Source organism: Toxorhynchites rutilus, chromosome 2 (genome assembly GCF_029784135.1).
Source record: "Toxorhynchites rutilus septentrionalis strain SRP chromosome 2, ASM2978413v1, whole genome shotgun sequence".
Lineage (NCBI taxonomy): Eukaryota > Metazoa > Arthropoda > Insecta > Diptera > Culicidae > Toxorhynchites > Toxorhynchites rutilus.
The window spans coordinates 270,644,907-270,668,631 of record NC_073745.1 but is presented as its reverse complement, the minus strand read 5'-3'; the positions used below and the strand labels follow the sequence as shown (position 1 = coordinate 270,668,631).

Below are 23,725 nucleotides of genomic sequence, written 5' to 3'. Positions count from 1 at the left end.
CATCAGCGATGGAGATCGATCCACGGTCGAAATAAGATCGATTCATCCATACAACTGCTCTGCTCTGTAAGACACATCGGGCTGCTGTTCTATAAATAACTCAACAATGATCAATCAACTGTCTCCGCTGTCCGGTGGTCCAACTGGATAATGGTAGAACAGAAAGAATACTCTTACGCCTAAATGGCTACTGTGTGAATGTACCATATGTAATGGTATAGAAGGAATACTGGCGAATGACAAATGTGTAATGTGCTAATTATAGATATATGATAACCATGTGACATGTACACGATTAAAATTCGGCTCTGTTACATCTAAAATGTTAATGAGCCTTAAATAAAATAAATGGGATAAAAAAAAGATCAATTAATGGAAAGTTCTGGAATTGAATCCACGGTCGTTAATAAGCAGACACGCAATCGTTATGACTACGGAGACACTCTTTGAGCCTTTAGGAATCAAGTTCCTAACACCTTATTTGTCTATTTTCTGTTCGGCACTAAAGTAAGGTAGCTGACATGGAGGTGATAATCTGCATAAGGCCACCAGCGATGACCTCCGATAAGCCAGTTGTTACTTTTCCATGAGACTGTTGTGATTCAACAGTCGATCGGGCGTTTCGATTCGGATTGTTTATATTCAAAAATATATATTTTTTTATACGTTGTCCAAAAATCAATATCATGTGGAAGATACACAAAAACATTTCTTCATAGCTATACTTGAAGTTGTATTTTGAACGGCTTTCTTTAAAAGTCTATTGTTTAGTAACAAAACGTATATATTTTATTCTGAAAAGAAATAGGCAACGATTTATATTTCTGAAGCCTCGGTTACATTCTTACCTTATGAAGATATAGCTATGTAATAATACACTTTCGCATAGATCAAAATTTGTATTTCAGTAAATACCATTGCGTGGAAACTTTTCCTCAAAAATATTTGTTTTCTTCATTTTTTTTGTGGCCTAAACGGTGACAAATGGTGTTTTGATTATGCACTTTCTACCAGTAGGAAATGTTGTATATTATTTATGTGTTATGTTTAACATACAAGATCATGATTGAGTTGATTATTGTATTGGACCATGATTTATTGTTCAGTATGAAATTAGAAATGAAATCAGTATAGAGTAAAAAACAAACACAAAAGCGGAATAACTTTCTATAAACACTATGAAATATGATGAAATATCCTTTTAAAATATACAGGTAACCTTATACCCATTCTTCTTCTCTTCCTTTAGTACCATTATTTCGTGTATACTGATTGAAATAAAGCATTTTGGAATACATTTTCTTCTCTTAGAATCGCAAGGAACGAACACAAACCAGGACTATCTCCACCACGCTTACCACTAAGGATTGTTCGAATTGAGGGAAACCGTTGCGGTTTGTTCCCCATAATACTACCTATTCTGTTTGAAGAAATTAAAATAACCCTACAGAAAGAAAGCATAACATTTGCGGTAAAAATATACACAAAACTTGGAAATCTTCGACACCACAAATATGTATAAAATCGATTCTTAGATGGATATAAAATAAATTTGTTTCACGCGTTAAATATATACTCTCTGACACGATAACTGTCCACTAATAGTACTAAATGATGTATAGATGTGGGAAAATGTGAAAATTACGAACAATAATGTGTGTATGTTGTTTGATTGATTGTTTTATATGCTGTGAATGTACTTCTATAGTTTCCACTGTCAACGTTTTTATGTCGTCTCTACAATTGCACAGCGCAGACAAAAACTTGGTCTTCTCGCGATCCCCAGAGGTATCATCTTCTATGAGAGTGTGAACATGTAAATGGAGTCTATATTTGGCAAACACCGGAAAATGTTCAATATCTCATGAACAATATTTGAGTCATCTAATTTTTGTACAAACAATTCAGTAGTAGACGAAATGGTAGCCAAAATACACAACGAGCGTAGATTGTGTCGTCAGTTTGCTAAAAAAAAACAAATGATCGGTAGGATTCAGCCATTGAGTGGGTGTTCTCCAGCCGTTTCGGAACTACACAACATAAAACAAAACAAAAGTAAGCCTTAGTTCTAGGGCGTGAACTTAGTTCCTAGTAGTTCTAGCGTTATTCTGCGATCCTAGCGTTACAAACAATTCCAGTCCCGTTGGTCGTCACTTCATCTGGAGACACAGTTTGCTTCCAGTCTTGTCGGGAAAGTACATTCCGTGTTGTTGTTGTTTTATTTGTTTTTCTATTTTCTTCGTCCCGAAAGTTGATATAGAAAGTCTGGAAGTCATCGAACGATGTTGTTTTGGTTGGTTTTGGTGCATAGTTGATTTTAACAGAACGTTCAATGTGTACAGGTCCAGGCGTTAGTATCGATCGATGAGATGAAGGCAAAGAGTCTTATCGTTTGCACAGTCCGAGCGGTCTTTCTGAGGTTGGATTCAGAAATGATTCGGGGCTAGGTACTTGGTTTTTTTGTTTGTTTTTCTTGTATTTTTTGGGGGTACTGTTTTCTGTAGTAGGTTTTGTTCGTTCGTCTCAAGCGTAAAGTAGTAAAATAGTTCTGCAAAAATAAATTTGTTATTTTCGTTGCTGGATTTAACAATAAACTGAAGCTTATGGTAATAGGAAAAAATGGAGCATCTTTAAAATGTATTTTAGGATATGTTGGTGATTTTGTAAAGGAAAACTGCTGAAAGAAAATGTGATAGAAAACAAAACTTTGTTCCGATGCGTAGATAGCGAAGATTTTTGGATATGATTCAAATGAAACTCGGCATATACGACGAAAATACGTAACTCAGATTGCATCAAATCGGTGTAGTATAATGTGTAGATAGAATTGTCAGAATTCGGGGTTTAATAAAATACACAATAATACAGGTCTGGTATAATTTTAAAGAACATGAATTAGATACTAGATCGCCGGGAATTATACTCAAAATTACAGATAAATTGGTTTTCAAAATACAGAGTCGTATGGTTTGGCATCGAAATGTTGATTTCACAACAAATACCAACAGAATTGTGCATTATGTAGAAACGTAAAGTCGCCAAATAAAGAACAACGTACATTGTGGACCTTACAAACGTAAACGTGCATCCCGATTTATTCGTTTTATTCCGTATGTAAACACGTGACTTTTTCCACAAAAAAATTATCAAAGATATTAAAAAAGTCCAAAGGATAGTAAAATATGATATTTGTCTGAACGTTCGTAAAACTACGTATGTGCTAAATCGCATGTGATAATATATATATAGTTTGAGTATTGAAAATCATAAAAATGCAAACATGCGATTTCATATACCATTTTGAATTAGCAGCCCTATTCTGTATTCCGACGGATTTCCATTTCGTTCGAAATCATTACAATGGTAAAATTTAATGGGAAAATTTCAAAACCAATATTTGTTACATCCGGAGTTCCTCAAGGCTCTCATTTGGGACCGCTTTTGTTCATTTTATTTGTTAATGACGTTTGCGTTTCTCTTAACAGTGTTAAGTTCTTATCTATGCAGATGATATGAAGCTGTATATGGAAATAAAGAATGAAGAAGACTCAAAAATTCAAAAATGAAGTTGACATATTTTAAAAATGGTGCACTATGAGTTTATTACAGCTCAATGTTAGGAAATGCACTTTGATGACTTTTACAAGAAGTAGAACACACTTGAACAATGGTGTTAAGCTGGGAAATCAACCCATCAATAGATGTCAACGAGTAAGAGACTTAGGCGTGGTCTTAGATTCGAAACTAACCTTCGTTGATCATTATAATACAATCATCCCGTGGCCGAGTGGTTAGCGTCTCGCATTATCATGCCGGGTGTTGGGTTCGATTCCCGTTCTCGCCGGGGGATTTTTCGTCAGAGAAATTTTCTTCGACTTGCACTGTGGTCACGCGTATTCTCTAGAGCTTGCCCCTCGGAATACATTCAAGGCGTCTCAGGAAATCTCAACTAAGTATTTATAAATGACGCTAGTTAATGCATACGTTGAGACGGCAAAAGTTCCACATGGACCGTTAACGCCATTCAAGAAGAAGAAGTTCATCAAACGCTTTAGTTACCATTTCCACGATCCGTACACAATAAAGTCATTGTATATCACATATGTCAGATCAATTCTCGAATACTGTAGTATTGTATGGTCCCCCTATATAACTTCACACGAGGACAACATTGAATCTGTACAAAAACAATTTTCATTATTTGCACTTCGTAAACTAGGCTGGTCTTCATATCATCTCCCTCCATATGAAGCACGCTCTATGCTAATCAATATTAAAAGCCTAAAAGAACGTCGGAACTCAGCCATGATTCTGTTTATTATTGATATCATATCACAACGAGTGGACTCAGAACAAATATTAGGAAACCTAAATTTTTACGCACCGATTAGACACCTGAGAAACCCTAACATTTTCTACATAGATTACCGAAGAACGAATTATGCCAAATATAGTTCTATTAATCGTATGATGAGCCTCTGTAACGAACACAGTGAAATAATTGATGTAACCATGTCAAGGTTAATATAGTTAAATTTCACTGTAATATTTGGGCAGCATATTTCGTCTACGCTGGTTTGACGAAATAAATAAATAAATGAAACAAATTTTTTTTTTGATTATGTAACTTGTTAAAATCCTCTTCTAAATTAAACGGATAAATTATCCAGCCAGCTCTCTTTAGTTTTTTTTTTTTTTGGTTTTAAGTAAGTAGTTTTAAGTAGTATTAAGACTATATCGGTTTACAATTTTGATTGACGACAATAAATAAATAAATAAATATAGAATTTATATGGATACAATCCATATGCATCTCCCTATCATATGCATGAACTGAGAAATTTTTTTTAAAATTTTACTATTTAAACGTGAGAAAAAACGTTTTAAACCGCATTTTGTTTTTCAAGCGACCGCCATTTTGTCAAAAAAGATGTTTTTAACTTGTCCGAGGTTCATGCTATAGCGGTATCTTTACTGATTCAGAATCTGTTCGATTTTTTGTTTCAGATAACCATAAGAGCTGGAATCGTGTACGCCATGGCATTATGAATATTTTTTCTCCGTTCAATTTTTGTTCTATTATTAAAAGATAGATGAAAAAATAATGATATAATGGATAGTAAAAATATCCTTTGTTTTATTTTTAAGGAGCTCGAAAAAACCTCTGAAATTCATGTATCTACACTAGAATACCCCTTTAATCTATTTAAAATTCAGAGGAAAACCCCCGTTGCATGATGTATTGATGAGATTTTTGCATCAATCGATTTCGGCACTCTATAACAATTATTTCAATTGAATGAGATAATATATGTCATGAAACTAACTATCGAACAATTGAAAAATGTCAACCGTTATCCAAGCGAAAATACCTCGTTTTGAAGATTGAAGATACAAGCTTCCTTTTGTACTCACAATTATTGCTCAGTCATTTTCCGATAGATTTACGGGAGTTTTGCATCAATCATTTTGGGCATTCCATAACAATTCATTGCAGTGAAAATGAATAAAATTATGTATTTAATATCGAGAAAAATTGCAAAAGTGAAGGAATACTCGAAAAAATTATTTCCTATATGCTCTACATATCGTATTAGATGCTGTTAGTCCAATTGAACGACATCACTTCGTTGAGCAGGAAACGAATTATTAACGGTCAAAGCAGTAACCGATCCCTCCTCGGAAATACTCAGCGCAAACACTACCCACCTCTCGTTTTCGAAATTTTGAACTTACACACCGGTACAGAAATGAAAGACGCAATCCTACGTCAAAAATCGCGTTAATTTGAAAACACGCGTTGGTTCGAAGATCCGTGTAAAAACCCTCGTAAAACCGCATAAAAAGCCTTGGTGCAGTGCTAAACATGTCGAGTTTAATACCAGAAAACTGTGCTGTGAAAACTGTGGGAGCAAAGTAGTTACATTTGAAAAAAGTTGAAAAATCGAACTTTTTTTTTGTGTGAAGGTCACTCGCACATATCATTTCAAATAGTCTCGATCCATGCATTGTTCCTTGTCTGCATTTGTTAAAATCCACATTGGAATAATATGTTTCAGTTAGAAATTTGTCGCTTATTTATCTTCACTGCAGCGCCCCTAGCTGTCACATCTAGAAACTATAGACAGCGTATTGATCCACATGGTTTGTTTTTTTCAGTAGTGAAAATTTCATCAAGATTGAAGCATACAAACGCATGCAAAAGTTATCGACGATGGAACGCGAAATGCGGGAAAAATTCTGCACACTCACGTTTAGAACTCGACTTGGTCAGGTGGAGAGATCGCGAAATTCCTAAAATTGAGCTCTCCTTGTGGAATTTTTCGAAAAAGTTCACGGCGAGCCAGAGTACAGATCGGCGAATTTGTATGCGAGAAAACTTGCGATCGTATCATGCCAGCAAACACCCCAACGGGACTCTGAAACAAAACCTGATTGCTAAAACCCGTGCAAGGAAGCTGTACGAGCAAGTGTTGACCAAGTACAAAGGATGCATTTTGATGGACGATGAAACATACTTAAAAATGAATTTAGGATAAATAGCCGGTCAGAGGGTGTTGCGGATAGGTTCAAATTTGTTTACGCAGATAAATTCGTCCGTATGTTGATGATACGGCAAGGGATCTATAGTTTTGGAGAAAATACAAAGGTTCTCATCACCAATGGGGCAACAATGAATGGAAAAGTTTACAAGGAGGAGTGTCTTTAGAACAGGATTTTAGCATTCATACAAACCGGAATCTACGTTACACAAAGGTCCGGTGAAGTATTGGCCTGGCTTGGCAAGCTGCCATTACAACCGGAATGTCGTCAAGTGGTATAAGGAGAACAAGATCGATTTCATTGAAAAAAAATTCCAATCCACCAAATTGTCCGAACTTTCGTCCCATCGAGAGATATTGGACAATTATCAAAGGCAAACTGAATAAATGTAGCAGAACCAAAAAAAAACTAGCTCAAATAGAAAATTGATGGAACAAAATAGCAAATACGGTTACCAACTACTGTGCAGAAAATGATGGATTACCATCCGAAAAGTTCGAAAATTCATTCGAACAGCTGACGAATAATTGGCATGTTTTTTCCCTTAATAATGGACGATTGTGTGGCGGTGCAAATTATGAAGAACTGATGATGAGTATAAACAAGGAGAGGAGATAGTGGGAGGGAAATATTTCACTAAATATTCTGTCTTTTTCATTACTCCAAGTGTTTCGTTTTCCGTCGTCATAAGGGCTTTGCTGGTGCTATTGACATTGCATCAAAGCATTGAACTTACGCTATGGCGAAGCAGGCGTTAAGGTTGTGCACCAAATAATTATTTGTAGAGTACCAAACTAGACAATCATGCATGTCGTGCTGGAATGTTATGAGTTATTTGGGTTCGCGTGTCAGTTGCAAAACTGCTTTCAACCAGGATTGCATTTGCGCTAATCTTGATAATAATAAGACAATGCTACTCTTTCGAGTTTATTGAGATTAACAGAAAGAGTTTATTTCGTTATTTTAGTCACCAAGAAAGTAAATATCGTTCTGGAATTTTGGATGTGATTTGGTTTCGCTTGCGAGTAGCAAAACTTTCTCCACTAAGGATGATGGCTGCGCTTATCTCGAACATTACTTTCTCATTCAACAATTCAACAATTCAACGAGGCCAGTACTATTAACAGAAGCGCTTCTTTTCCACTGTGGCAATACTAAATAACATGTAGCATGATATTTGATACTTGCAAGTATAGCCATTGTTGTTTCCATGCGGTGCCAAAGATAGATTAATGTAGTTATGAGATGTGGAATAATGGTGCTGGTGCAACAAGTATATCATCGACTGTAGCCGAGTGTATGTCAATTGCGAAAAAGGCCACCGGAATAACATTCGAGGTAAATTTTCAATGCATTGACATGAAACAAATTGCAACATACGATCAGCTAGTGTGTTGTTCTGCGAGGACAAGGATGAATCATGTATCAATTATTGTCAACTGATTCTACAATAAAAAAAACATTTCAGGTCCACCAAACCATGCTACTAAACAGTTATTTCAAAAATTTCGTGGCATTATAAAATAATATCCGAAGTTACAAACAAGCGACTTCAATTGAATTACAGCGTATTTCTACGACAACAATGCGGTTGAATATACAGAACATGAAATTATTCGTTGCATGAATCACAACACACAACAAAAAGCAGAATTCGTTCGATTTGATGTAAAATGTTATCGTACAATATGCATATGCAACGCCCTTTACAACTTGGTTCATCCTGTAATATCTGAGTTTCAACACGGGTTCGTCCAGCACCGATCTACTACCACAAATCTGATGTGCTACACCAATACGTTGTTCCGTGAGATCGAATCCCGTAGGCAGATCGATTCCATCTACGTTGATTTTTCGAAAGCAATCGACACCGTGCCACACCAATATGCGATCGGAAAATTAAAAGCCATGGGATTTCCAACTTGGCTGGTTGAGTGGATTTTATCTTACTTAATAGACCGTCAGTTCTCCGTATCGATTAACTTCACGCGTTCTTCAACTTTCAAAATCACATCTGGAGTACCACAAGGAAGCGTGCTTGGACCGCTGTTGTTTGTTCTTTTCGTCAATGACTTGTGTCCCCGTTTGTCATCTTTTAAACAAATGTTTGCTGACGACCTGAAGATTTTCCGCGTTATTATGACTGCACTCGACTGCCTCGCTCTACAAAAAGACATCGACGAACTGCTACTGTGGTGCAATGAAAACGGTATGAGCGTCAATATTAACAAATACAAGGTGATTTCATTTTCCCGAAGAAACACCATCATCGAACATCAATACGCTATCGGATCTTCTCCACTAGAGCGCGTTACCTCGATTTGTGATCTTGGTGTCACGTTTGACTCCAAGATTAGATTTAATGAACACGTCGCACTCATCACAGCCAAAGCCTCTACTATTCTTGGTTTCATTCGACGCTTCACTTGGCAATTTACCGACATCTACGCACAGAAAGCATTATTCTGCAGCCTAATTCGTAGTGGTTTAGAATACGCGGCCCCAGTTTGGGCACCTTATCACGTATCCATGGTCGTCAGAATTGAAAGAATACAGAAGCGCTTTATTCGATTCGCTTTACGAAACCTACCATGGAATGACTCGTCAAATCTGCCTGATTACCCTGCCCGCTGCATGTTAATCAAAAGGGAAACATTAAATGCCAGGCGCAGACCAATTCAGCAACTAATGGTCTTTGACATTCTACGTGGCAACATTGACTGTCCTCAACTCTTGCAGGACATTCCTCTATACGTGCCCCCACGACAACTGAGGAACTCACAAATTGTCGCTGTCCCCGCACACCGGACCGGTTACGGTTACTTTAACCCTTTCGACACAGCTCTCCGTGCTTTTAACGATATTAATGACTGTTTTGACTATGAAATCAGTCGATGCGTGTTTAAAAATAGAATTAAGATTTTTAGGAGTAATTAGTAGTCTGTACGTTAAATCGAAGACGAATAAATAAATAAATAAAATAAATATTGTTTCATTATCCGAAATCATCGATGGGAAAGAAGCAAGTGTTAGAAGAATATTTCCAAACTTCTAAGCACAACTCAAACGGACAACAGTTTACATATTGATAGTTGTATTTCTTTTGGCGAAAAATGGGTATTTTCAGGTGCTTGCGTTTTGAAATTGTTCTTTGACTCAGAACATTGAATCAAGCTACTGGTGAATTGATTTGGCAGAAGATCATTGAGACGCGTCCACATTACGCCAATCAGCCTTGGCCGCCCGGTAAAGCCGACTAAATGTGGACGTACCGCCCGGGCTTTCCGACGTGCCGAAAACCGACTCGAATCAAACCGAACCCAACCCGAAAAAAGTGGGTCCGGTTCGAGAAAGTCGAACCAAAACAAAACGAAGTAAATTAGTGTTGACGACATTGTGCTTCGTGTGTTCGTAACGGATTCATGCATCCGAAGGGACTTCGGTTTCGTGCGCCCGATGGGGCGTCCACATTACATAACGAACCGAATATGCCGCCTGGTACAGGCCGATCGGCATCATTCGGCATAATGTGGACGCGCCTTTAGATTCACAAGTATGACTTTAAGGTGAAGGTGGAAGCTAGCCACAAATGGCTGCCACAATGGCGCTCATTTCTTTCATCTCCGTCCCTCACCCCTCGCCCGAAAATCAATAATTGCGCGAAACTATGTGAAGAAAATGATCGTTTTCGCACACTTCCCATGAAGTAATATCAACCAAAATCTAATCGATTACTCACAAGATATTAAATTTTCATCTGCTGTCGCACTGTATAGTGAAAAACGTCGGAAAAATCGAGCAAGTGCTCTGAAAGTTAAATTTTCATTTTTCAATCTTCGGCAATGGTTTTGTTTGTATTGGTGAAAACATCGTTATTTTTTCGACACTGATGCCAGACAACATCATCGAAACAGCTATGAAAACCACTCAATAAAATGTTATTCCTGAGTCATAGCCTTTCATGTCATGAAAATCAATAGAATAAAATAGTGTTGATATCAATACAATCATTATTTTTACGTTTAATGGGTCTATAATGTAAGTTTTAGCAACTTTAATATTGGGTAAGAAAATTGTATTGCAGAGCTCGGAACACTGCCACGGCTGCCTATGCTTTCAAAAACAATAAACGGAAAAGTATTACATTCAATCAAAATGTCTCAGCCAACGAAGAGAAGGGTTAAGGTTCTCCAACGTGAATATTTGAAAACAATACGACCAACGAAGGAAAATATTGAGGAATTATCAGCATCGAGTTACTATGCGGTAGAACTTGTTAATATCAAAAGAGCCCCAATTCGCATGAGTTATAAATTTGCACATGTTACGCTCGCGTATAATCAGAATTTTACTTCATATGCAAAAATACCCCTTCTATATATTTATGTTTGAAATTGGCATGGTTCATCGGAACATATCGTTCATACATTTAACTTCAGTATTGAATTGTTATTTTTTTTTCAAATGTATTCAAAGACTCGTGTCAATGAAGCGCCACACAGTCTGATAAGTGAATTGATCTATTTACATGTGCTTTGCTCTTCTCTCACAAACACTATTACCCCATTTTTACACGTGGTTTTACCTATACTACTACAAAGGCTAGCTTCCACCTTCACCTTAAGTGTTTATATTATATGACGAATGTCATTATTTCGAAAGCAACACAACACATTACTTCAGCGAATCATTTGATTAAAGATAAACAAACAACCAATATTTTTATCGCATCGGAAATGTCGAATTTCGTACCGGAAAAACGAGATTTGCGGGAAAAGGTAATTTGAACGATTCAGAATAATGAATTTGATTTGGATGATGAACAACATGAAATGTCACCGAAAAATGTCAAAACACACAATCGGAAGCTACTACCGTCTGAAATTATCATTGGTGAACGATACCGACTACAATTAACCCTTTGCGGTCGTTTGTCTGATTTCAGCCACCACAGCAAGAAAGTATACTAATATTGTATTTTATGCAACCATATATCAGTTCGCACTTTTTCTAAAAAAATTTTAATGTCTAGTGAATCTGTTCACTAATCCAAAAGGTGCTCCTATGAATAACACATAACGATACTCAGTATAAACAAAAGTTGTTACCCATGCTTAAGGAAACACTCAATGGAAAACATGTATTGCGGAAAACATTTCTTCTGTATGTTCAAGCAGAAAGATAAAAGGCGGAAGACGTCAAACTAATTATTTTTGTGATACAAGCGAACACCTGAACTGCATTTTGAAGACTATTTCCAAAGATAGCACATGAATTATTCCGACCTCAAAGGGGTAATACGTTTGAACAGAGCAATGAAGGAAAAACGACCAGAATGAGAAAACAGACACGATAGATCATTTTTCAACGTGACAGCGCAGGACCACATGTTCATGAATTTATTACGAATTACCTAGGAAGAGTTAGATGGGAGATTCTACCTCACCCACCATATTCCCCGGACAATTCTTCAGATTTTTCTTTGTTCCGGTCTATGCCTTCGACCCTTTCTGAAAAGTTGTTCCGATCTAATGAAGTAATCAAACATTGGCTTAATAACCAGATTGTTCCAGCGCTAAAACCGTCTATTGTCTGAAAGATAGGCTAGTGTTGCATCCGATGGAACATACTTTGAATAGCGTAACAGTAATGCTTCAAGAAAAGAGGCGAATGGACTTTTGATTTGGAAACCTCTATAATAAAAACAATCAAGCAATCAAAAATGACATCACTCAATTAAGTACATGCGTCGTTTTTGTGTCTATCATTATAGGCCGTTTCTCGAGCGAGCGAACAGTTTTGGAAAATCTTACTCTTGTTCAAATGCGTTTTTCTCGAAATAGTGCTCATACCGATGAAAATTCAAATGCTCAAATATGTTGACAAATATGCCAAAAATTGCGTGGTTCTTCTACGAAACAGAAAAATCTTTCCGATTGCTAACTACAGACGATCGTTATCTTGCGATTTTCTTCCGTTGCAAAATAAAAAAAAAAAAATCACATTAAAAAGGAAACTGATGAAGCAAAATATAACACTCTCGTTTCCAGTGAAGTTAATGTAAAAAAAAAACAGTTAAGCGTTTTGTAGGCGGAAAGCATCATTTTGATGATCCGCTGATAAAGAGCCAGAATTATGATAGAAAAAATTGCGAAAACGGAAGCGAGGTTTCAAACATAAAATGTGGCTGTAACTTAACAAAAAAAAAGTGCAAATCTGCAGTTTAATTGCCAGCCGATCACGGCTTTACGCGACTGTCACGGGAGCATTTCCGAAAAACGGCTAACTTTCTCGCGCACTGCGTGGTCCTTTTTGTTCAATGTATCGCTCCAGGATTCACACACGCATCGTGTGAGCTATTTCCACGACTGTCCCACCAGGTCTCCTCCTAGGGAACGAAACCTACACAAGAGGGACGAGACAACCAAACCTATGTTATGCATCAGCTGGGCAGCTCGGAAATTTACCTTTTTCGTCGGGTGGCATGTACAAATATCGGCTGGAATTCCTAATAGCACCACAGAACATTCGTTCACTCATTATCCATGCGCTCTTCATGGCGCATACGCTTCCTTCGGTCGTTGCTGGGTTCCTCAGCTTCCAAAACCTGTGGGTGAAAAGATTGGAAGCATACATCAAAACACTTTTCTATTCATACTGTGTCTCATATAACGAATTAATTTTTGTATAGCTAAAGCCTAACGCACTGAGATGTTTCTCGGGTTAGCAATCGGGTTCGCCAATACAAATATACTGAAATGTCAAGTTAATAAACAATGGAGTTCTGTATAGCGGATTCGTTTCCACCCGTGCCTATTCTATTACCATTCGATTGTTATTGTTTTGTATATTGTGATCGTTGTTTTGTGTTTTATTGACCCACAAAGCTAGTGTTGTGTGGTACAAATGTTTATCTAGGTTTTGTTCCCGATGAAAAGGTAAGAGACGATAAATAAGCTGCTATATAGCTGCGCTAGTTATTCTCTTTTTACAGGTTTGAACTCAGGCTGATTTTCATAGTGTTCTAAGTTTAGTGTTTTTAATTATAAATTAAGTGTGAATCGTAATTGTTTGTGTTCAATAAAGTGACATGAATAACATAAATTGTGTTCCTTTTTTATGCGTTCGGCTTGGGCCGTAACAGGTGGAATAAAAATGTTTTTAATATAAAAATTATGAATGAAAATTTACATTTACGTATCGAATTGTTTTTTTATGTGATGGTAAAACGTTTTTCGCAAATTAGGAAAATATATTAAACGAAAACTGATAATTATTCTATATATGTACTAGCTGACCCGGCAAACTTCGTCCCGCTCAAAATTTATTTTTCGTTATCACATCCACGTTTTCTTACTGAGCGTACGTTCATGGGTCCAATCGCAGAACTGTTCATTGGTAGATCTTATCCACCCTATATTTTTTTTTTCTATAAAATTTCAGTACATCTATCAAAACTCGACATTATATCAGATTATTTTCAGACACAATTCTCGTGCAAGATTTTTCATCCACTTGCAAATAACATGTTTCTCCGATACATGGAATAAATGTTTAATACAGAAAATATGATAGAATGGAGACAGCCCTAAATCGGACAATTCCTTCCTCGAGTTTTGCTCTTTTCAACACATTCGGCGATCCATTTTTATTTATATAGATAGAAGACAATATAGAATATTTATTGCGTTTTATCACATTAAAATCAAATCAATTTCTTACTGCGAACATCAAAAGGACTAACAACGCTTGTCAATCTGTAATTGTAGAACACATGCGATTTGAATTTTTTCGAATTTTACCATTTTCTTTTAGAGTTTTCCAAAATTTTCCAATTGTCATGTATGGTTGAAATATGTGCATTATTTTTATGGGACCCCCTCTACTTTCCAGAGGAGGAAGGGGTGTCATACCATCATAGAAACATTTCTCGTACCCAAAACCCCTCACAATTTTGGCTCCATTTGCTTGATAAGTGCTCGAGTTGCAGTTGCAGAAGTTTGTGTTTTATTTGTATGGCAGCCTCCATGTCCTTAGAGAGGGCGAACCAGCATAGAAACGTTTCATGCCCCCTAAAACCTCCACATGCCAAATATGGCTCATATTGCTTGATTAGTTCTCGAGTTATGCAAAAATTTGGGTTTCATTTGTATGACAGCTCCCCCTTAGAGAGGGGGGTGGAGTGTCTAACCGCCGCAAAAACATTTATTGCTTTTAGTGTCACCCCATCCAATCAAATTTTGTTATAGAGTCTTTGTATTCGTTCTAAGAAAAAAATTAAATTGACCGATTCAAGAATCCTAAATTAAAGGATATAATAATAAAGGGTGATTTTTGAGGCGTTGGGATTTTAATTCACAGAAAAGCACAGGAAATTTTGTAGATGAAGCTACCCCCATAAAAACAGTCCAACGACGTCAACCCTCACGCTCTATGCGGGCAATTCACCGCTCCAAAACGGGAGATGAATTGCTCACCAAACTTATTGCGCAATAATTTAAAGTTTCGTGTACTGAGTGGCACCTTTATTTTCAACTACAATAGAACCTCGATTATCCGCGAAAGCGGATTCCCTAGTAATTCTGTAGACCTTCCCGAAATTTTTCAGTGGGTGGCAGGGTCTTGGCTCTTTTGTTTTGGTCATGGCTTTCACATTACCTGATGACTGATGTGCACGACCTTACAGATGGTTAGTTTCTGTGTTGACGAAACATAGTTTTTATGCTGAACAATATTTTTACGCGTTTGTACCTCATTTTTAACCCTTTATTGCCTTATCCGCGATTTAAGTTGTACGCGGTGGCATCGTCACTCTATTCCGCGGATAATCGGGGTTCTGTTGTTTGTGGGTCAATAAAACAGTACACTCCGCGAATTACGTACGTTTATTAGCTTTTATTTAAAGTATAAAATGAAAGAACACACGTTTTTCGAAGGGTTTCGGAATGATGAAGATTGCGGAACAAAAGAAAAAAGGCGGCAAGCAGTGCTGCCACAACGACAATAACTACGTGCTGTTAGAAAGCCATAGATAAACAGATCGCCTACATGTTCTACTGTATTTTGGGCAATAAAAAGCTAGATATCATTTCACAATAGGGATCACCATTGATAGTAACGCTGTTCTCATCTTTATCTTCATAGAAATACGGGCAATGATTTCTCCGGATCACTTCATATCATCAGCGAAAGGAAGATGAGGGCACTCCAGCACTAAATTTACGCCATTGAAGTAAATAAGAAATATCAGAGGGCCGAGATGACTCCCCTGAGGTATTCCTGATGTAGCAGAGAATTCTGCGGAGAAGCACTCGTCAACTTTGACCGTGAGGGAGCGACCGATCAAGTATGATGTGAGTCAATGTAAAACATTGTCGCTGAAGCATAGCTTGTCCAATTCGCGCTCTGTAATATCGTATTTTGTCGAAGGCGGCGGATAGGTCGGTGTAAATAGCGTCCGTTTGGGTCACACCACTAAACATTCCGTCAGCAATATATGTCGTGAACAATAGAAGATTCGATTAGGAGGATCGCTTCGGCATGAATCCATGCTGATCGATAGATATATAATGCTTACAGTGAGCGAAAATCGATTCGATGACCACAAGATCAAATAGTTTGGAAACCACGTTAAGAGCAAAGATTCCTCGGTAGTTGTGGATGTTTCTTCTATCGCCTTTCTTATGAACCGGAGAAATGTAAGCTTTCTTCCAAAGCAATGGGAAGATGCCTTTAGTCAAAGAAATATTAAACAAATGGCATAGTGGAAACAATAACTCTACTGCGTATTTTTTCACGACCGATGCTGGGACTGGTCCGACAGAATTAGAGGATTTCAATTTGTTGAAACCAGACTTCGGCATTTCATTATTCACGGTGATCCGGAACAACGAACTGTTCAGTATTGGAACACTTCTCGTGACTCTCGAAAGCTGGTCTTGAGACAGATTCTCGTTCGAGAAAGTACCGGAAAACTTCGCTGAAAAGAGATTGCAAATTCCCTGTATGTCAGACGGGATAGTATATCTTCATTATTTACAGCACCAACGTAATCGCTTTCATCGTTATCTTAGTCCTTTGCCTGTACGCCTTTCAGATATTCATCGAAATGCGGCCTTCATCTTTCGGTCACTTAACGTTCGTTCGTCAGAATACTACCATCCTAATTTCGGCACATTTCTGCTCGTGGCACGAAGCCTTTTCGAAATGCATTGGGTTTGGTAGAACTTTCGCATCTTATGAGAACGATGCAGCTGTTCGACTTCTTCACACTCCTTTTCCTAGCGGCGCTTCTTTCCGCTGAAGAGTTGGGTTTGTTGTCTCCGCTTCTGTCTATATCGTTCCACGTTCTGACGGGTAGCTGACTTCTCGTGTAACCATTGTCGACACTCTTTATCGAACCACTCGTATCGTTATCTTCATTCCACCCGTCCTAAGATGTTCTCCACTACGTTGTTTATGGCTGTTTTGATCATGCTCCAACAGTCCTCAAGAGGAGCTTCGTTAATTTGGTCCTCTTCCAAATGTTGCTCATAACGGAGAGTTTTGGGCGGACTCTAATCATCACTAGATGGTGGTCCGAATCGATGTTAGTGCTGACGTCAGTTATGTCCGACTAACTGACGTCAGTTATGTCCGAGAAATGCAGACCGTCTATCAGAACATGGTCGATCTGAAATTCTGTTTGATGTGGTGACCTCCAGGTGTAGTGGTGGAAGAATTTGTGTTGGAAGAAAGTACAGCGAACGGCCATATTCTTAGAGGTGACGGTTACCGATCTGAGCATTGAAACCAATTACAAGCTTCTGCATATTGCCCATCACAATGAAAGCTGTGCCTAGCTCGTTTGTATTGCCGCAGTTCTGGTAGATGGTATGACCATCGCGTAACGTACGTACTGTAGATCCTCTCCAACACACTTGCTGCAGCGCTAGGATGTCAAACTCGCGGTTTTTCAATAGCTCGGAAAGAACACGAATACACGATGAAATTGAGAGATCGCAATTCCACGTCCCGAGTTTCCCATGGTTAGTCCGTTTTTGTAGCATGGGTCTATGTCGATTAGTCCGGTTCGAATCTTCTTGTGTATCGTTCGTTGCTTGACGTATTTGCGGTGAGGCTTGCAAGACATGCGACCAACTCCACTATCTCGCAGGAGGAACATCGTGATACTGCTGCTTTACGTCCCGAATACCACCAGGACGGGGCAAAGACGCTTATAGCAGCATAAATTCACATAGAGGAGCTGTTTCCGGGTTTTTGTGGCTTTTCTTGGTGACTGGCAATGCCAATTGTTCATCCCACCACACCCTAGATAGTTCCTCTGAACCAGTGGAACCAAAAAACCGATCTAAGACGATAGAATTTTTTAGTCTTGACAAGCGCAACACTTATCACTAGGCCATGGGGACCACTCTAACAGGAATATATGGGGAATAAGAACCTGTAGGAAAAAATGGAAGTTATCGACCTCTTATAACTCAAGCATCTCTTAATAGAACGGAATGATGTTTGCATCAATCGATAGGAAATATTTCTACGCAACTATCACAATGAATAAAATATTATTTTTCATAAAATAAACAATTGAATTATTATGAAATGTCAAGCGTTATATAAATGCCCTAACTACCACGTTCTGATTGGCCCGACTTGTGCTCCTCTAGTTGTGCCGCCCAAAAGGAGCAACCAAAGTAACAGCAAAATACGTGTTCCCCAACACAGACTTCAAAACCAAGGAGCTTGAGGAAATCGGCATTGCAAATACATGCAACTCGGGAGCATTTTTGTTGCCACCGAAATGAGTTGCTCTATCACGTATTTCCAAATTGAGGAGCCTGGGAAAATCGTCATTTCAGATACTAGAGGCGAATGAACTTTCAAGAGCTTCTATAGTATAAAAAGTAGGGTAGGTAGGGGCAATATGACCAGGCGGGGCGAAATGAGCCACCGTTCGTTTGGGCTTGTTATTCACAAAAAACACTTATTTGCCAACAATTGTGTTAGAAATACTCTTATTAAGTATCTCTAAATTGTTGTATAAAGAGAGATTTGAGAGAGGTATTGAGAGAAATATCACACTGACTGATTATCACGAAAAACATATAAAAAAAAGTCAACAAAATAAGCTCTGTACGCTCCATGCTGAAAGTTATGACTCTGCTCTTTGTATCAATTCGTACTGGTATTATTTCTGAACATTTTCACAGATTTATTGCGCTGCTTTGCCGTTTCATGTAAAAGAACGGTTCATTTTTATTGAGTGTAAATGTACGGGGCGGAATGGGCATACCTGCTTGGGGCATTATGACCAGGACCATTTTCAACATAACCTGTAAAAACAGCTGTCAAAATTTGTAAACATAGTTGGAAATAGTTAGATGTGGAATCATGGTGCGGAAATATATCAGAACATCCGATTGTAAAAAGTGGTAACAGACCTTGAACGCGGCCACCGATGCAGCGAAGAGAAGTACGACAGAGTGACAAGCATCCTTAGTGCATTGTGTCCCGCGAGAAACACTTAAACGTTATCTACGTTGTGCAGACCCTTTGCTGCTTCATATTACTCACCCTTTCAATTGTCAAAATCAATTAGCCGGAATAGATTGGCAGGCTGGTTCTCGAAAGTGTCACCCACAAATCTCGCTTCGGACATCAGAAACAACATCCGCTGCTAGGACTAAATGATTCAATCGCGTTGCAGTCGGGAAATTCTACGATTTACTGGAGGACAACACTCCACCGAAAAGGCAATGCAACGTCGATAAAACATCAGTGATTCCAGTAATCTTTGATTCCATAGGAACAGCAAGTAAACTAAAAATTATTATCTTTATTCAACAGGTGCAGACCAAAAATTCCAAAATCCTAGCAATGCGGAGAGAATGGCAGATGAGCGCAGGGTGCTGAGGAAGGAATAACCATTATTCCACAGGACACCTTATGTTGCTAGTGTGGGACACAATTCAGTTCCTCTACGGGTGGCGATAAACGGAACCAATGCTATCGATTCACAAATATTCTCTGTTCCAGATTTGAGCAACGTAAAATTGTAGTCCAATCACTTTGATCACATTATTATTTTTTGTACATGCAAACTGAATTTATGAACTCGTTACGTTATTCCCCTACGGAAACATGCTTAAATTATTGAATCGATAAACATGGTCATATTGCTCCGCATAGTGTTTTCGATCGATGGAAATGGAACACATTTTTAAAAGTGTAATTTTTCCACATAAATCTTTTTTAAAACGTATTCATACAATCTACATCGATCAATAAGGTTTCAAATTGTGAGGTTCTAATATGTGGCATAATTTATAGATGTTCCTACATGAAGTAGGACGTTTCGTTATTAGGGGAACCATATTGCCCCTATCTACCCTACAAGGTGAAGTTGTTGATTCATGCAAGACAAGGGTACTTTTGTTATTGCATGTTTTTTTACACTCAGGAATGTGTGTGCACCCGTGGCCGTGTGGTTAGCGTCTCACATTATCATGCCGGGTGTTCGGGTTCGATTCCCGTTCTCGCCGGGGGATTTTTCGTCAGAGAAATTTCCTTCGACTTGCACTGAGGTCACGCGTATTCTAGAGCTGGCCCCTCGGAATGCATTGAAGGCGTGTTATTTGGCTTAAGAAATCTCAACAAGGTATTAATAAATGACGCTAGTTAATGCATACGTTGAGACGGCAAAAGTTTCACAGGGAACGTTAATGCCATTCAAGAAGAAGAATGTGTTTTCCTAACACAGACTACAAAAGCAGGTACGAACACAACGCTTTGGCTGTTTATTCAAGACTGCATTGGAAGATAAGCCTTCATGCTCACTTTTTTGCTCACTGAATTTCTACGCATACCGTTTGATTATTAAGCAAATGGTTGATAACCATTTGCTGCGATAACGTCGATTGATTCAACAATATGCGTTGGATTTGCATTTCAAAATCGAAACTAAGTGTCTGAAGTTCATCAAATCAAGCAAATTCGCGATTCGAGAAGAACGTACACATGAGAGATGCAATAGTTTCACAGGGAAATGCAAAATACATTGATTTTTCCGTTCACATATTTTGCATGTCCACGATAAATGAATTAAATCACCAAGACATCATGCCATACGTAAAAGGGGTGAAGGACGGTTAGACTCACAGCACTATTCTGTATTCCGACGGATTTCTATTTTGTTCGAGTTATAATTTTGCATTCCCTATTTCGAGCGTTTCGCCCATTTGATGTAAGAAGAGGAACAGATCGAACGAAATGCAAAAATAACTCGAATGGAATTTTATCAAATCGTTCGAAATACCGAATAGGAATGTTAATCTTTAGATTTACTTGCTACGAAGAACGTAATCCATCACACTCTTTGAAAATTTTATGTTTGATAATCCATAGAGGTTATGAATACTAACTTCCTGATATTTTTCAGAGGCTCATGCTGTGGATAATGGTGATTAACTCGATATAACATTAAGTTTGTTGATATCATTGATTATTTAGAGGATTCCTGCTGGATCTACAGTATTTGACGAGCAACAAATGCTACACAACGTTTAACTAGGAAATAAATATATTTCAACACTTATTTGTAAAAAGAATACTTGAAAGCGGGAAATTTAAATAAAAATGCTTATTTTTCAACAAATTTCAAACCAAAAAACAAAACATTATTTTACTGGCTATGCCATCTGTAAATCTAACATCATTTCGTCAATATAACGTGCAAATATCCTCATTCGAAAACTAGAAAACGGTTGGAACTAATCCAGGTTCGAAAACGAATTCGCTAGTTGTCAAGCATACCTTCAACCGCACGTTCAAAATTTCCGCTCCGTGTAGGGTTTCCATCGCCTTTTTGGCGCTCTTCTCACTGGCGAACTTCGCATATCCACAGTTCTTATTTGGCAACAAATACACATCAATCAAATCTCCGAACCTACAGAAGGTCTGCTTCAACACGCTCGTTGGCAGCGCCTTGGGTATGCACACGATAAAGCATCGCTGGGCAACGTCCGCATTGGGATTAGCCATCGGAAGCGGCTGTGGCAGCGGAACGCTGCAGAAGGAGGCGTCCCGATCTGTAAATTTTCCGCCTATTAACAGCATTGATGGTTTTATGGATTTGAAGCAATATTAAACTCACCGCCACCATTAAAGGGGTCATTGTTGGTCATAACGCCAACCGTTTCGTTTCCGAGCCGAATGATCAAACGCTCTCCCGGTGGGTACTCCAAGCCGTGGATCTTATCTCTGGCATACATAGCGGACTGGGCGTTGTTATAAACCACAGTAGCCGTTACATTGCGGTTATCTGCAGAATAAAATTTAGGCAAATTGTGCTCATCCATTCTATCGAATATTCCAAATTGCCTACTCACTGAAATCGTTATTAATTTGACAGTAATCCAATCCAGGAATGATGTCGAACAATCGCCACAGCTGATCCTGGTTCAACGATGGACTGCATAGCACCGTAAGCGTGGTTTCGTTTGCATTACCACCCTGTCCTGAGTAGTTACTGCTGTTGAAGCCATAGTTTGAACCTCGATCGTTGTTAATACCCGGCCCCCGGCGATCATTGCCACTCATCGAGCCAAAGTTCATCATCGAACCAGCATTACCCATTCCCGATCCTCCACGACGATCATCGTTGAACCCGTTGGATCCACTTCCACTACTGAATCCTCCGAAATTATCATTCGACGAGACCGACGCATTCCTTGGCGGTTTGGGTTCGGCAAAGACAGCCTTGTATTTGGGATCACATTCCTCGAATGCACGTGCCGCGTGAGTGAATCGACTAAACTTGACATACGCAAAGCCCTTGCCTTCCTTTGTCACCTTATCGCGAATAATAGTCACATTGTCGATCGTTCCATGCTGACCGAACTCTTCGCGCAGCGATTCCTCGTTCATCTCTTTAGGTATCAACACAAAGAGGCGCAGATACTTCTCTTCTTCATTATCAGTTTGCTTACGTGATCCTTGCTGTCGATTTGCCGCCACCAGAACCTGTAGGATTGCAACGCATGAATTACCTTATAAATCCATGTGTACGAGGAAAGCCTATCTAATGTTACCTTGATTGGACGCGAATTGTCGCCTATCGTTTTGCCGTTCATTTCCTCCAGTGCCTTAGCCGCCTCGGATGTTTTCGAGAACTTTATGTAAGCAACCCCTTTGGCGTCTCCCGACTGGCGGTCCTTCACAATCCATATTTCCTCGATTTCCCCAAATTTGGAAAACTGCTCACGCAGAATATCTTCCGTCACCGTTTTGCTACATATAATGAAAAGCCGCGACATCGGTGGAATATCGGCAGGACTCTTCTCGTCGTTGAAGTTATTCCGGCTCGATCCGCCAGATCTTCGGTCAGCCATGTTGTTTTTTTAATGTTGCTCTCGGTTGCTTTCAGGCGAATAAGCTGCTGCTGCTGCGAAGTTCGCTTTGAAGATTTGACTCACCGTCTGGAAATAATTGATTGCGTTGTAACTCGAATAGACACAAACAACAAATGCACTAATTCTTCATACCCAGAATTACTGGAACGCAGGAAATTACTGCTAGCAAACACAATTTTACATCTACTTTATTACGATTATCACACCAACCTGAAGAACGTAACAAATTTCAACCTTTCGAAACCCTGACACGAACAGCGAATGTTGAAAATTCATGACACACGAGCTAATAACAAATTCACCGCAAACAGTGATGCCAAAGTTGAGATTGAAAACATTCTTCTATGTTTATAAATTCCTGGATTTCTTCCATCAGTAACCAGCATTCATTATTTGTGGATAGAACATATGAATACTAACACAGAATTCATAACTTCAGTTCAAAACTTATCATGCTTATAATAATAAAAACCATAAAAACGTATAACACTTCTGCCACACGCGGGTTATGTTTGGCAGCTTTGGCAAATATTTATGTAAACCAGGGGCGGCGTTCATGAAGCAACGAAAGGATTTGGGCTCAAGGGTGGAATGAAGGGAATGTATACCTGAGGGCAAGACGGGTCTATGGTACTAGGTGAGGCCGTTTCGTCACTAAGTTGGTTAGGGGAGCGGTATATGAAAACAGTACGGAAGAAAGCAGAAGGAGAATTATTTGCTTGAAGCGTGAAAGAGACAGACTGATCACGAGCGAGCTTTTGCACAAGCGTATT

General features: G+C 38.6%; 1 protein-coding gene across 2 annotated transcripts; it reads right to left on the bottom strand.

Moving 5' to 3' along the window:
* Positions 1-787: 787 nt before the first annotated feature.
* On the bottom strand, positions 788-23,245 carry LOC129764899 (RNA-binding protein 45). 2 transcript variants are annotated; one of them, XM_055764528.1, is made up of 7 exons: positions 23,085-23,245; positions 22,632-23,018; positions 21,930-22,563; positions 21,695-21,862; positions 21,355-21,644; positions 13,011-13,150; positions 788-2,548 (listed from the first exon to the last, which is right to left on the bottom strand). In XM_055764528.1, the coding sequence occupies exons 2-6, from the start codon at positions 22,929-22,931 to the stop codon at positions 13,076-13,078; spliced, it is 1,467 nt and encodes a 488-aa protein (XP_055620503.1). In that variant the 5' UTR covers positions 22,932-23,018; positions 23,085-23,245; the 3' UTR covers positions 788-2,548; positions 13,011-13,075. The 2 variants fall into 2 exon arrangements, with proteins under 2 accessions (XP_055620503.1, XP_055620504.1); XM_055764529.1 differs by having other exon boundaries at positions 21,355-21,629.
* Between the last annotated feature and the right edge of the window lie 480 nt (positions 23,246-23,725).